Raw genomic sequence first — 16,386 nt, 5'->3', positions numbered from 1 at the left:
TGAGTCTGTAGATACAATGTAGCTAGATAGGAAGCCAAGAATACTTAATTCTGGAAGGGTAAATTTGTAAACCTCAACATTTGTAAACCTCAGAAGGTTTCCCAGAACAATATTGGTCTTTTTTTTCTACACTGTCTTCAGATTTTCCTTACATTGTCAAGTTTTACTCTGTCACAAACTCTTAACATACTCCCTGACAGAAAGGGAGTTTAACTCCTAGGGATATGAAGAAAACGACATTCCCCTTGATCTCAAGGAACTCACTTTCCACTATGGAGATAGACTTGAAAACAAATTATTTAGCTACCCTGTGACAAGTGTAGTAGCAGAAGATAGCATTATACAAGGAGCATAGTGGAGAATGCATTTAATTTTGCCTGCTGAAAAGAGTAGAAGCCAGCAGTGCTTGAGGTCTTTAGATAGATTGGTTACCCACATCCTATGCCTGTAGACAAGCACAGTCACACTGGGTGCCAAACTCCTCTCTCTCATTCTTCGTAATAATACATTTCTTACATTTTGTAATGCTTCCCTCAGTTGACTGACTTTTAATAATAGAATTCAAGTATCTCACTTAATTCTTATAATGATTCTCTTTTCTGAAGGAATTCAAAGTTTTTGACTTGTGCTTTTATTCTAGCACTCTCTCCCACTCTACTCTTCTCCGTTTATCTTTTATTATAGGTATTTATTGGCATGTCGGCATCTTTCTGCCAGGAAATTAAAACCAACGAGTTTTATTTCATGTTTCACTATCTCTTAGCATTTGGCATGGTGGTTTCAATCCAAAAGCTCACATCAGAATCACCAGTAAGCTTTTAAAATATATACATGTTTAGACCCTGGTAAATTCGTATTCAGTGGACTCTGGTGAGTCTCTTTTTAGACACCTTATTTTTTTATTTATTTTTTTTTTCTTTGCATAGAGCTAGTGCTCAAAACCATGATACGATCATTACAATTAAGTGGAATCCTTCTGTTGATGTGTATACTATTAGGTATTAGGGGCTCTGAACCTCTTTAGCTCAGGAAAGGTTGGAGACAAATGTGATATAATTTTTGTATTAAGTTTTCAAATGTTGACAATTTTTTAAAAAACGGAAAAAACAATAAATGAAACTCCTGCTATTTGATTTGTGAGTTATAAGATTGGAAGAAAAGGAAAGGTGAGCTTATTTTTAACAGCATAGTTGAGAGAGTTTTATGTTGAAATAGATTTTTTTAAAGTTCTCAGCATAGCAACTTGTGTATAAATTTACAAAATATGCATTCATTTTCACTTACACGTATTTCCCCATACTGATTTGCAAGTAATAAAAGTATCCCATGTTCTTGTGCATGTCTTATCTCTTATGATAAAAATGCAGGAAGAAGACCGAGCTGCTTGTTTTTAGCTATTTACTACATACATGTTTTAAACAACAGGTTATGCAAGCACAGTTTGCTCAGGACAACAACCCAGATGCACAGACACTCCAGAAATTGGCAGAAAGGACAGGCTTGAGCAGACGTGTGATACAGGTGATTACTATTTTTTTTTTTTTAAGGTTTTTAAAAATAGATATCGGGTCTCCCTATGTTGCCCAGACTGGTCTGGAACTCTTGAGCTTAAGTGATTCTTCCACCTCGGCCTCCCAAAGTAATGGGATTACAGGATGAGCCACTGTACCTGGCCATAGGTGATTAACTTAAAGGTCAATCAAGAGAAACAAAAAGTTCTAATTCTGGGTATTTATAAGTATGCATTGGGGTTTTTTTTGTATGTGAAGAAGTGTGAAAACATTACTTTCTTATTTTAAGTCTCTTCACATTCTAAATCAATTTTTTTAAAATGTAATGATTGTCCTGCTTGGGCTAGGCTACCATTTGTCAAATGAGTCTTTGTGCATCTTACTTCATTCAGTGCTCACAGCAACCCTAAGATCCTCAGGCTAAAAAAGTTCCAAGATAAATCTTGCTGTAAGGTCGGTGTTTTTTCCTACTTTTTCTATGATTGTGTGTGTGATGGCTGCTGCTGGCCTCTGTCAAAGATCCAGGGAGAGGAGCTGGTGTAAATAAAGCTGGAAAGTGATGAATTCATGCAAGTTTTTTTGAAGATAGAATTTATGTTTGGAAATAGTGGGAAATGAAATTGTTGGAGTTCAAGTTGGAGAGGCCTGCGAATGCAGAGTTCTCTTCTGAGCAGGTAAATGCCATGATATGAGATTTTAGGAAGAAAGGGCTAGTCACAGCACATGGGAAGAACTGGAGTTCTATCTAGTCAGAGAGACTAGATAGAGGTAGGCAGTTTAGTTGGAATGCTGGAATCCCCAGCAAAGTAGTGTGGTTTTCTTGTTGTTATTTGCTTTTTTGTTTGTTTGTTTCTGAAGAGACACTTAACTGGGGTAAAATTCATTTCGGAAACTTTTTGAAACAGGGTCATGCTTGGCCTAGGCTGGAGTGCAGTGGCGCAATCACAACTCACTGCAGCGACCTCCTGCGCTCAGGTGATCCTCCCACCTCAGCGTCCCAAATAACTGGGACCACAGGTGCACACCACCATGTCTGGCTAATTTTTAAATTTTTGTAGAGACAGAGTCTCACCATGTTGCCCAGGCTGGTCTCAAATTCCTAGACTCAAGCAATCCTCCTCCCTTGGCCTCCCAAAGTGCTGGAATTATTGGTAATGAGCCACCATGCCCAGCTGAGAAACATTTTATTGACTGAACACTGATGGCAGTTGATGGATGCTAGAAAGACAAGAAATATTTGGTAACTGTAATGGGGAAGCAGAGAGGTGTCTAAGAGTCAATGACTCTGCCAGGCTCAGTTGCTCACACATGTAATTCCAGCATTTTGGGAGGTCAAGGCAAATATGTCACTTCAGTACAGGAGTTTGATACCAGTCTGGGCAAGGTGGTGAAACCCTGTCTCTACAGGGGAAAAAAAAAAAAAAAAAAAACCCAACCAGGCATACTGGTGTGTACCTGCAGTCCCAGTTACTCGGGAAGCTGAGGAGGGAGGGTCACATAAGTCCAGGAGGTTGAAGCTGCAGTCAGTCATGATAGCACCACTGCACTCCAGCCTTGGTGATGGAGTAAGATCCTCTCTCAAAAATGTCAATGACTTATAAATTTGAAGTCAAAGTAATCTTGGGAATGGTGCCATTGACAGGAATGTGAAAGTCAAAAGAAAGCTGGATTGGAAGTTGGACCCTTTTAGCTGTGCTAATTATGCAGTGATGGTGGCAGTTAAGTATGTAAACAGGTATTTGAAAGAATGAACAGGACTCAAGCAAAGACATCTAATGCCATGAAATTGGACAAGATCCTTTAGAAAGAGATCATGGGGTATAAAAGGTAAAGAGTGGGTTTTAGAGCGGGGTAAGAGGTGCTGTTTAAATGGGATGTAGTAACAGCCAGAGTTGAGGAAGGAGTCAGGTGGAGAAACAGCATGGAGGCTGAAGAAGTGGGGTGAATTCAAGAACGAGATGGCCAGCTGTGTCAAGATTATCAGAGAGACCAGGGAAATGGAAAATAATTTTATTTTATTTCATTTTATTTTATTTTTTCCAAGATAAAGAGTCTCTGTCACCCAGGCTGGAGTGCAGTGGCACAATTTCGGCTCACTGCAACCTCTGCCTCCCAGGTTTAAGCAATTTTCCTGCCTCAGCCGCCTGAGTAGCTGGGATTACAGGTGCATGCCACCATGCCCACCTAATTTTTGTATTTTTAGTAGAGACGGGGTTTCACTGTGTTGGCCAGGCTGTTCTCAAACTCTTGACCTTGTGATCCTCCTGCCTCAGCCTTCCAAAGTGAGGGGATTATAGGTATGAGTCACCGTGCCCAACCAGAAAATAATTTTAAATAACACTGGAAGTTCAAAAAATTTAAGGAATGAAAGCAAGTAACCATAAAAGGCAAGAGGAAACTCAGGGAGGAGAAAGGTGAATGTCTTCATTGCACATATTATATTTTGTTTCTTAATTTGGGTGGTTGATACACAGGTACTTATTCTTCCGTAAGCCTAAAATGTTTCATAATTAACAAATCATCTGTACAAAGAAGCAGATGGAAAAGACCTGATGGTACTGCAGCTTCTCTAAAGAGCTAGGGTTCCCAGTGTTTTAATTGACTGCAGGGTGACGAGGCTGTCTTAGGAGACAAGTTCTACCACTTCAGCAGTTTTCAGATATCCAGATTATTGTGCTTATTTCAGAGTGCCAAATTTTAAGAAGGGACTAATAAGCAATCTGAAAAACATACCACCTTAAAGGCTACCAGGGTTGTGAAAGATTTAGATCATTCCATAATATTAAAGGCAGCAGGGATATTTATCTGGAAATAAGGCCAGGAGATGGTAAGGGAAAGAGTAATATCCAGAGTAGGTGTCTTTAAATATTTGTGAAAGGCTTGCCTGCAATGGAATGTAGAAAAAGGCACTGGTGTTCACTCACAATGAACTTTCTCATTATTGCAAGGCTACACAAATGGCACCAACTACGAAGGAAGGTAGTGAGTTTCCTGTGCCTGGGAGTACAGTTTTCTTTGGTAGGTAGTTCAGACTCCATGGGCTAAAAGTTCCTTCTAATTTAAGACTCTGTATATGCATAACAATGATAACTTCAGGTAAGTCAGATGCATGACTGTTATGTTTTATACCATGTTGAAGTTGGAAGCAAAGAAGGAGAGTTTTCTTAGAGCTTTTCATATTTGAAGGACTAAGGAACACAGGCAGACATCTGTCATGTAATTTCCAGGTATTTAGGTTACTAGTACTATGAGCAAGTTAACATTGTCCTATGCCCTACCATTTGGAGAATATGTTTTGAATGTTGGCTTTCAATATGTTAAGGTTGAACATTAAATATTTTTGATATGATTCCAAAGGAAAGAGTACTAGCATGCATATGTGTATATTATTTGTGTCTGTACATAGGCTTACTATATGTTGTAGCCCTTCAGAGTATTTTTTAAGAATTACTGTGATCTCAAATAGTAATCATACTTTCCCTCAGCCTCCTTCCTAGCATTGGGCACAATATTTTAGAAAGGTAAGAAAAAAGAGTTTTTATTACTAGACTTCTTCTAATTCTGATATGCAAACTAGATCGCCCAAAGATTAGGGGGAAACGGTGGTCTGGTACATGGAGAGTTTCACATTTCCTAGTTACAAATATGCTTAGTAAGACATTTGTAATAAAGCAGAGTGTTATTATACTGAAGTCAAAAAATAAAGATGAGTGGTATTTTTCCCCCACACACTGCATCCAGATATAATCACTGTTCACATACTCTTTCAGATAAGTGAATTATGACTTTTATGTTGTGTAGAGACAGAGTAAAATATTGCTATTTCTTCCAATCAGTGTACTGGGAAGATCCTTCCATATTAAGATTAACATCATATTTATTGCCACATATATTGGGCATAGTGCAATTTATTTAGTTTCCAATTTTTCACTATTATAAAATGCTGCCATGAGTAACATTGTATATCTACCTTGCATGCTTGTTCAATGGTTTCCTTAGGATAAATTTCTGGAAGTGAGGTTGTTGAGTCCAAAGATAAAACATGCATAGCGCCTTTATACAAACATGAAATTTCTTTGCCTTCCTGGAAGTTCATACAACTTTTTTCTGCCAGGAGCTACATACAAGAGTTCCTTTTCCCCAACTCACAAGAATAATGAATACTGTTATTCTTTTACATCCTTTACAATTTAATACAATTTAATAATTAGAAAGGAAAATCTCATTGATTTTATTTCTGTTTCTTGTATTATCAATGAGCTTGAACACATTTTTTCATTTTTTAAGACCATATATTTTTCGCTCACTTTTCTGTTGGGTTATTTTCTCTATATCTTACTGATATTTATTAATCCTATCTGTCATGTTAACCTTTCACGGTTCATCAGTTTCCTTTTTATTTTTTCCACACAGAACATTTATGTTTCTATGTGTTTAAATCTCCCAGTCTTTTGATAGTTTTGGCCTTTCTTTCTTTCTTTTTTTTTTTTTGAGATGGAGTTTCACTCTGTCACTCAGGCAGGATCTCGGCTCACTGCAACCTCTGCTTCCCAAGTTCAAGCAATTCTCCTGCCTCTGCCTCCTGAGTAGCTGGGACTACAGGCGCGTGCTACCACACCCAGCTAATTTTTGTATTTTTTAATAGAGACGGCATTTCACCAGATTGGCCAGGCTGGTCTCCACGCCTGACCTCGTGATCCACCCTCCTCAGCTTCCCAAAGTGCTGGGATTACAGGCGTGAGCCATCGCTCCTGGCCTTTTTGTTTTGTTTTTTGAGATGGAATCTTGCTCTGTTGCCCAGGCAGGAGTGCAATGGTGCAGTCTCAGCTCACTACAACCTCCGCCTCCTGGACTCAAGCAATTCTCCTGCCTCGGCCTCCCAAGCAGCTGGGACTACAGGTGCTCACCCCCACGCCTGGCTAATTTTTGTATTTTTAGTAGAGATGGGGTTTCACCATGTTGGCCATTCTGGTCTTGAACTCCTGAACTCGTGATCTACCACCTCAGCTTCCCAAAGTGCTGGGACTACAGGTGTGAGCCACCACTCCTGGTCTAGTTTTGGTCTTTCTTATGCTTCCCTGTCTAGAGAGTACTTCGGTGTTGCTTTTTGTTTTCTTAAACTTCTATTGTTTCAATTATTTACACCTAAACTTTCATTTATCTGGCTTGGTTCCATGGGAGATAGGGTTTTATCTATTTTTTTTTTTCTCTCTTTCAAATGATAAACTATTAGTTTTCCCTAAATCAGTGAACCATGCTTTCCCAATAAGATAAAATCTCATCTTTGTCATATACAAAATTATTATATTTGGCTTTTTGTCTGGGCTTTCTAAAGGTTTCATTCTATGCATTAGTATTTCGCTTTTCCATTATATCTACATGGCCTGATTTTAGCTTAGTTTATGATTTAGAACTCAACAATTTTAAAGTAGTTACTCAGAAAATTGTAACTCTTGTTGGATGTTTGCAAAGCAGAAGGAGGAAATTTTGTCAGTGAGGAGAGTCACAAGGAGGTATATTTGATTCTGAAGCTGGGTGGCATTCGTGCCAGAAGGAATTTTCTGATGTCTGGAATCTTAAACTATATTTTGGTCTACCAGTTACATGACACTGTGTTTGCAAACCTCCCTCTGCTTGATGAGCTCTGGATGATCTTTCCAAGAAGCTGCTTAATCAGTATTAAGATAGTTATTCTGCTGTTTATGTTATACCTTCTTCATGTTTATTTACAAAGTTTGAGGGTTTTTTTCAATCAAAAGATGATGTTTCTTTTGTTTTACAACTGTGTAGGTTCCATTCAATATGTAATTTATTGGAGACAAAGAGATACTTTGAAGAAGCTCTGGGAATCATAATGCAACATGTTTTAGGTTATATGTAGTCGTCTGGCATATGTGTCTTCTGAGGTCCCATAAGGGAAAAAGGCAGGTGGCAGCGGTTCCCCCTTACACATTGGAGAATGTTTGAGAAATGTCATCTTATTTAAGTGAGATTAGTGTTAGTAGTGACATCTATTGTTCCAGAGCCTGTGGGCAGAACTGTAGAGATTTGGGGTGTGGTCTATGGGTATCTCTGAGTCTCATTACCACTTCAGAGAACAGGGATGTGGAGGAGGCTGTGACTTGCCACTTATCTTCCTTGATACATGCCTAAGTCTTGTCCCAGAAACATTCCTTAGGTGCTACTTTTCAGCCTTCTGCTCAAGGCTATGTACCCCACTAGATTATTAATTTTTATTCTTTTAGTTTTAATTACTCTTGAGAGTATACTTTGCCAGCCTTCTATTTTTCAATGCCAGGAGCAGGGTGTAGCTCTGAAGTAAGGCCAGCTTTTTCTTATAAATTATTTGCAGCTTCCTTTTATTCCACATTAATCAGCCCTGATTGCCTTGTGTCATGAATGCCCTACCACCAGCCTTGAACAGACTTATGCCCCTGATGTTTTCCTGGCCTCATATCCCCTGATCCCAAAATGTTCTTATGCTAAGTTTTTATCCCTTCACCTCTGTTTCCTCTCATGACAGAGTTGTTTGGAGTGATGGAAAATAAGTGATACAGTATTTTAATGAAGTAACACTCTCTATGGTCAAGTTTTATCACCTGGCAGAGAATTCAAACACAGGCATATTAGCTACTGGAAGCCTTCTGGGCAGCCTAGACTTACTTGCCCTGACCTGGATGTAAAGCTCCACTTGCCCTGAATTTACTTCTTTTATTTCTGCAGTAGAGTGGACAGCAGGGTGGTTAGCACTTTACATTTTGTGAACTCTCACCAGTGGATGTGTTTGTATTTAATTCTACTTAAATATTATGAGTTTTTTCTTATTATAGACCTGACTTAACATGCTTCTTAGGGAATAGCCTATGTATTCACCAAGAGAAATTGAACTCAGCAGGTTAAAATCTGACTGGAATAACTGAATCAAGAGGTTTGTAGAAAGCTTTAAGTTCTCAGTAGGGATTTTAGTCATTTGAACAAGGGTTTGAAATAAGTCCAGCAGGTGCCTAAGAATACATTTAGTAGTCTTTTTTTAAAGTTCTGATTAAAAGAGCTTTTTCTGCTTTTCTTTTTGTCCTAAATGCCAGTAGTAAAACCAAGGAGATTTCTCTGGAATTCTTGAGGGCCCTTCCCCACCTTTTCTGGGGAAGATGCTATTTTAGTATAGAATTGGATTTTATTTTTATTTTTTCAAAAATAAATATAATAGAGTTTGGGGGGTATTTGTGTTTTGCCTTTTTTTTTCTTTTTTTTTTTTTTTTTCTTTCTTTTTTTTTTTTTGAGACAGAATCTCGCTGTGTCGCCCAGTCTGGAGTGCAGTGGCGCGATCTTGGCTCACTGCAACCTCCACATCTCAGGCTCAAGTGAGTCTCCTACCTCAGTCTCCCAAGTAGCTAGGATTACAGGTGCCAACCACCATGGCCAGCTAGTTTTTGTATTTTTAGTAGAGATGGGGTTTCACCATGTTGGCCAGGCTGGTACTGAACCCCTCACCTCAGGTGATCTGCCTGCCTCAGCCTCCCAAAGTGCTGGAATTACAGACATGAGCCACAGCACCCAGCCAAATCTAATAGAGTTTAATAATTGCATTCAAGAGGTAACTTTAACATCTGACCAACTCAAATTCAACAAACCAAAATCACTTGAGCAATTGGTCCCCTTTCCTACTTAAATAGAACTGGCTTTTAGGTAAATCACCAGAGAGCTATCAACTGAGCAAGAAAAATGACCACTGTTATTTGGACTAAAATGTTTCTGTCTATAGAACTTTTATAAAAGATGATTTACATTTATGCTATGCTTGTGTGGTAGTGTGATTGAGATTGCATTCATTTTTTAACTCGGTTGATAATGTGCTCAGAAGCTGGCATGTAACCTACCTACTTCTGTTGCTTTTCTCCCTGCTCAGGTGTGGTTTCAGAATTGTAGAGCACGCCACAAGAAACATGTCAGTCCTAATCACTCCTCCTCCACCCCAGTTACAGCAGTCCCACCCTCCAGGCTGTCTCCACCCATGTTAGAAGAAATGGCTTATTCTGCCTACGTGCCCCAAGATGGAACGATGTTAACTGCGCTGCATAGTTATATGGATGGTAGGTATCCCAACATTTAACAGCTGTCTCCCAAGCAATCAACAACTGGTAACTTCCAATATTAAATAATTGATACAATTCGTATTTTGAAATATTACCTCAGTGGTAGCTAAAAATAATGTGGGGGGTGCAGTAGAGACAAAATTATCCAAACATTTTTATTTCAGTGATTACATTTTAAGAAAGAAGTTTAATACTCATTTTGCAGCTAAGATGCAAATATTAATAATGACTCAATGTTTGATCTTTACTTAGAGATTTTTTTGTTTGTTTTTACTGGTAAATGTTTAAGTACTTTATTTCCTGTGATCAGAGCAAGTGTTCACACTCAGATCTTTAGATGGGAGTTTAATAAGTTTTGTTAAATAATTGTTTTTTATTGAAGCAAATAATACATTTAGAAGGGTGCATACATAACTATACAGCTTGATGAATTAATAAAATGAATGTATCCATATAGATACTGCCCAAAGTTGCAGACATAATTAACATTTCAAAAGCCTCTCTTATGTCTCTGTCCAATTATTATCCTTTTCTCCCAAAGTAACATAGCACTGATTTCTAAAACCACCGTTTAGTTTTGCTCTTTTTGAACCATACAGAATGTATTATGTGTCTCACTTCTTTCAATTACATTGTGAGATTCACCTATATTATTGTGAGAATCAGTTATTTGTTTTCATTGTATTATAGAAATCCACTGTAGGAATATACCACAATTTATCCATTTCCTGGTTGATAGATGCTTGTTTTTTTTTTTTCCAGTTTGTGCTTTTGTGAATATGCTGCTATGGACTTTATTGTACATGCTTTTTGTGCTCATTAATTCACATTTCTACTAGATATGTACCTGGGAGTGGGACATAAGGTCATGGGCTACACATATGCTCAACTTCAGTCATTCTGACAAACAGTTTTTCATAGTGGTTGAACCAGTTTACACCTTGACCGGTGGCAAGGTTCAAGATGCTTCACATCCTCACCAACACTTGGTATGGTGTAACTTCCTGATGTTAGCAGGTTTGATGATTGTGTAGTGCAATCTTATTTTAATTTGCCTTTATCTGATGACTGAGCTTTTTTTCATCAGGCATTTGTATATTCTCTTTTGTGAAGAGCTGTACAAGTCTTTTGTCTGTTGGCCTACTGGCTTGTCTTTATTATTTATTTAAATTGATTTGCTTTAGTTCTTGGTGTAATCTGCATATAAAGCTTTTTGATAACTGTATGTGCTTAGAATATTTTCTCCTACTCAGTAGCTTGGCTATTTCTACTCTCTTAATGGAATGTTTCATTGAGCACAACTTCCTAATTTTAATGTAGTTTATTTCATCATTTTTCCTGCATGAGCCGTGCTTTTCTTGGTGACATGTGCAAGAAATTGTTTATACTCAAAGATAATGAAGATATATCTTCTATGATATCATCTAGAAACTTTGTTTTACCTTTGATGTAAATTCAAATTCATTTGGAATTGAATTTTGTGTGTGGTGTGAGATAGAAAGTGAAGCTTTTCTGTTATGTTGATGAAAATAGAAAATGTCCAGTTTCTCTGTAGAGACACATTTGCCATAAATCAAATGTCCATATATTGTGTCAATTTCTGTACTTTTTGTTCTGTTTTGTTAGTCTATTTTTTTGTTGCTACCTAATCATTCTAATCATGCTGGGTCTATAGTTCTTAATATCTGATAATAAGTTTCTTTCTATTTCATTGTTATTCAAGTTTGTATTGCCCATTCTTGGCCCTTTATATTTTCATAAAATTTACCTACTTGTCAATTTCTACCCCAAAAGGGAAAACAATTAATATTTTGATACAATCTATTATAGCAAATATATTGATCAGTTTTAGGAACTGCCATCTTAACAGTATTGCCTTCCATACCATGAAGTTTAATAAGTCTTTCCATTTATTTAGATCATCTTTAAGTAATCTCTTATGATTTAGAGTTTTCTGTTTAGTAATCTTGCACGTCTTCTGTTAAGTTTATCTCTAAGTATTTCTTTTGACTCAGTTGTAAGTGATATTTTCTTTGTATGTAGAAATCTGGGTTGGTATTTTCTTTCAGCACTTTGAAAATATGATTACCTTGTCTTCTGATTTTCATTGTTTGTTTTGCATATGGATAGCTAATTAACCTGGATCCATTTATTAGTAAAGTCAGCTGTTTTCCCTGTTGCTCCTTTTGAAAATAAATGTCTTTTTTCCTCAACTTTTTTCTTTGTGTTTGTCTTGAAAAAGTTTTATCATGCTGTGCCCAGGTGTGCTTCTTGAATATGTAGTTTGATGTCTTTCATTATGGAAAATTCTCAGCTTTTGTCTCCTCAAATATTGTTTTTGCTCCTATGAAAAAATTTTCATGTTTTCTTCTGAACTATTTTTCTAGTTCACTAATACTCTCTATATCTAATATCCTGTAAAAAAAAATCTTCCACTGACTTCTTAATTTCATTTATTGTGTTTTTCAGTTTTAAGATTTCCATTTATATGCTGAAGTCGTCCATTTTGTCACTTTATCCTTATTTAAATTAAAGTTCATGTCTGATAACTCCAGTATCTGGATCTTTGGTGGGTCTATTCTGTTTTCTTTATTTTCCTCTTTATTTTCTTTCAAGTCATGTCTAGTTATTTGTCTTCTTAATTGTTATTGCATTTCAGATGTTGGGTATGAGTAACTAAAGATAATTTGAGGCTTTGGATGATATCTTCCACTAGAGAAGATTAGTTTTACCCCCCAGGTAGTCAGGATAGGGTGAAATCAACTTAATCCAATCAGGCACAAATCCTTAGGAGGGCTGGTGTATTTTTGTTTTACTACTCCTTGGAGTTAGCTCTTTGGAATCACAAATGTATCCCTGTTTTGTTTTGTTTTATTTTGTTTTCTGTTGTTGTTTTTAACTAGGGCTTCTCCTCTTCAGTGGGCCCTGCTCTTTAATTTTTGTTTTTTACCACTCTGCCAAAGTCTAACTTCTGAATGCTCTGCTAAACTTCTCGGCCTATCAGACATTTGTTTTGTTTTAAATTGTCACTATCCTTGTGGGAGGAAAAGCGTCCTCATTTTCTTTCCCTCCACTCTGGAACTTTGTAAGTCCTCACTCCTTAAGTGTCTTTCAGATGCCTTGAAACAGATTTTTAAAATTTTGTCCAGATTTCCTAGTTGGTCTCAGAGAAAGATTTGGTTTGAAGCAACATAGCCCTTGCTGAAAGCAGAAATTTCATTTTAAGTTTTGGTTAAATAAAAAAATCAGAGCCTGTACCGTTGTTGCCATTTACTTATACTAGCATTAAAATTGTGTGTGTTCACATGAAAGACAGTAGTGTTGCCTGAGTCCAGTGTGCTTTGATGTATGCCTAGGGAGGAGGTAATTAAACATTAATGAAAGAAACTTGGGGAGGATCATCCTATACAAACACCTTCATGAGAAAGCTAGCAGCATCTCTGAAGAGGAACCCATGTCTTTCTAGCTTCAGGGTGAAGTGCAGTGAATGGGGTATGGATGGAGGACATTAAAGTGGCAAAATCTTGTGGCCCCAAATAAAGATTTGGGGGTAAAACTGTTCCTGGACTCTCACTATGCTGAATAAGTTAATGCTTCTGCTGAGGTCAGTGGAATGAGTGTAGCTTGGTGCCCTCAGCTATAATGAGTGATGAAAACATTGCCTTGGATTGTTTTTGTTTGTTTATAAATCAGTTTTATTCACCCTACAAAACTGATCCACAAATTTCTTTCTATTTTGTAGCTCATTCACCAACAGCTCTTGGACTCCAGCCCTTGTTACCCCATTCAATGACACAACTGCCAATAAGTCATACCTAATTCTTTTTTCAGGGATAGACTTGATTAAGGATATAAATTCATCATTTATTATGTATAAAATACCATTGAAAAGATATTGCTGTTAATTTTTTATTTAACACTTAAAGCATTTCCAACATCACTTTGCTGCCCAGGTATGTATCTATAGTTGGCCTGCAAGACACTTTTATTGATTCTTCAATTTTGGTAAAACTTATGTTTACAAGAAGAAAACAAATCAAAACATTTTTTGTATTGTCTGGAAATAGTTAACTCTAGTGTGTATCTGTTAATTTATTTGTCATCAAAAGAGCACTTTGCCTAAAAGAAAGGACTGACAAGTGTGCAAAATGTTTACAGTCTTTTGTGAAATTGTAGTTTATCATTAGTTTGTACCTGTAAGTTATTGTTATAAATATTACCTGTATTTTTTGTTACATACAACTTTATACTTTGAAGCTTGTATCTGTGAATTCGCAACTGAAATTTATTTTGCCAATGTTTTCTGAATGAACTGAATAAAGCTTCTGTTGTAGCATGCCATGCAAACACATTATTGTGTTTGTGGTTGATGAATTATGGCTGTAAATAACACTATAGTTTAATAAGCCCGCCATTCTGAGTTTATTAAACATTTTCCATTCTCATGAAAATTTCAACCAATTTGTCCTTTTTGTGTTTTCAGCAATAAGTTGACTTTAGTCTCTTAAAATCTAACAACTAATAATTTTAAAAAGTATTGTGTTTTGAGCTGTGTTGTATGAATACATTTGAGTAGGAAACATACTATTCAAAAAAAAGAACACATTAAAACATTTAATTTGGCAAAAATTGTCTTTTAGGCCAGCTAATAAAATCAATGTGAAAGAGAAGGCAGAACACTTTTCAGAATGGACTTCGGAGGGTATTACAAGTCAGAAATGAAATATGGGCTGTAATATATTTCTTCAGGAGTGAAAAAAGAGAACTAAAAGTTTCTAGAGCAAGAACTCTTTGCATTTTCTTCTTGGTGAATACGCTTTAGGGACTGTGATTCTGAGAGCTGAAATCTAAAACTCAGGACTTTATCTTATGTGACAGTGGACTTGCAAATTTTTGTATTTAAAGAATTTAGTACTCACTTTTTGTCTTTTTGTATGCCAGTTGGGGGGAAAAAAGGTAATGAGAAAAAACTTTTAGAACTTAGATTTAAGTCTTTGTTTAACTGAGCAGATTTCCATCAGGCTGAGGACTGAAAATAATAGTAGAGTATTTGTAATTTTATTCTAGTAATCATAAATACAACCAGAAAGTAATCATGTGGATATAAGTAACATCTATCTGAAACCAGAAGCAACAAACCTGCTTCATTATGGGAGAGAGGGATTTTTTTTTAACTGGCTACTTTATTTTAAATCACTTTGTAGCCAAAAGTCAATCCATCTGATCTTGAGATTGATACTAATCTCTGAGGGTTTTTGTCTGCCTGTCCCACGCATGAAGTGGTGAGGTCAGCTTTACCTTTACCAGATGTCAAGGAAAGCTTTTGTAATATAGCCAAGCTCTGCACTGTTAGCAGTTTACAGCATTTCCCAGCTGACTATAATTGGCATCCCGTACCTTGGGAGGTGGCTGATTGTGAGTATTATTTGCTGTCTTTTTCCTGTGCTCACCATCCTCTGACTCTGTACAGAGAGTTTTTACAAAACATATCACCACCCTTTTTAGTCCCAAAGATGAATGCCCATAGTTGAAGTAAAACTTCATAACAAAGAGGTTCAAAGCTATCAAAATAGATGAGATTTATATATCCTACATATAAAATTGTTAATCATGAAGAGATAGATATGAAAGTACTAAAAATATGATATGTGATACAACCATCTGACTTTGCTATCTCTAGCCAGAGATCTTATTTGTAAAACCTAAAATTAGGGAAGAATTGAAGTATTTCCATGCTAGTAATATTCAGTGTAAGTATATGAGCACAATACTTACTTGAAATTGACTATGGTCAGCTTTTGTGAAGATTAGAGAAAGAAAACTCTATATTGTTGGAGTAGCAAAGACCTGGGTAACAAGTAGTTACTTCTTAGGTGTGAAGACATTCATGAGCTGTGAGAGGATAGGATACCTTTTTTTTTTCTTTTTTTTTTTTGCAATGCAAATCAAGAATCCTATTCAAACATTGAAATGGAAGTCACACTAAGTCAATACTCTTTAAGTGGTTATTTTTAGTTGGACAAGGTAGTATTTAGTAGTAGTTTTACTTTTGACAAGTGTCATTCTTAAAATTCCACATCACTCATTGTAAATTGTAAGTACATCTGTTTTGAATATCTCATAATAAACATTGTTAGATAGAATCACAGCTCAAGCTTTTAAAATTCGTTACAGTCATCTGAAAGCTGATAGCTGTAGTATTTCTTGATGTGGTACATTATGTGTATAATTACTCCAGTAGCATTATTAAATTAGGTGGCATCTTGGGACTTTGGTTATGGCATGGATGACTTTATCAGTTAGCAAAAGTAATGTTTCTATTTTATTATTTAGGACAGAAGTCATTTAGGTTGCAGTACACTAAGTACCAAAAGCATATTCGTGTAGGAAAAATTCTCAATGGCTCCTACCTGAGGAGGCAGAGAAACTGATATTAGCACTATATGATTTTTACTCTTTTGAAACACAACTAAATATTTAGAGAGAAATGGATCTGAGTCCAAAACAAGTTCAGGTACACTGGATAACATCTAATAAACATCTACTTGGATTCAATCAGATAGTAAGTACTATTTTATACCCTACTTTTTCCCTTTAGTAAATATATTTCCAAGTCAAATATTATCTACAATATCATTTTAATTGATATATAGTACTATGTCCCCCCAAATTTCATGTATTAAAACATAGTCTCCATTGTGGTGGTAGTAAGAGGTAGGGCTTCTGAGAGACAACCAGGTCATGAGGGAATAACCCTTGAAAATGGGATTAGTGCCCTTATA

General features: G+C 36.4%; 1 protein-coding gene across 2 annotated transcripts in view; it reads left to right on the top strand.

Annotated features, from left to right (window-relative positions):
- Window positions 1-14,061, top strand: part of LHX8 (LIM homeobox 8) — a 32,870-nt gene extending 18,809 nt beyond the window's left edge. For both annotated transcript variants that reach the window (XM_073008117.1, XM_007978270.3), the window contains 3 exons: window positions 1,426-1,521; window positions 9,418-9,601; window positions 13,347-14,061. In XM_073008117.1, coding sequence (XP_072864218.1) covers window positions 1,426-1,521; window positions 9,418-9,601; window positions 13,347-13,423 — 357 coding nt within the window. In that variant the 3' untranslated portion in view covers window positions 13,424-14,061. The remainder of the gene's footprint in view (window positions 1-1,425; window positions 1,522-9,417; window positions 9,602-13,346) is intronic.
- The last annotated feature ends 2,325 nt before the right edge of the window (window positions 14,062-16,386 follow it).

Source organism: Chlorocebus sabaeus, chromosome 20, assembly GCF_047675955.1.
Source record: "Chlorocebus sabaeus isolate Y175 chromosome 20, mChlSab1.0.hap1, whole genome shotgun sequence".
Taxonomy (NCBI): domain Eukaryota; kingdom Metazoa; phylum Chordata; class Mammalia; order Primates; family Cercopithecidae; genus Chlorocebus; species Chlorocebus sabaeus.
Note: the sequence above shows the minus strand (reverse complement) of the source record. Positions and strands in the feature narration are given on the sequence as shown.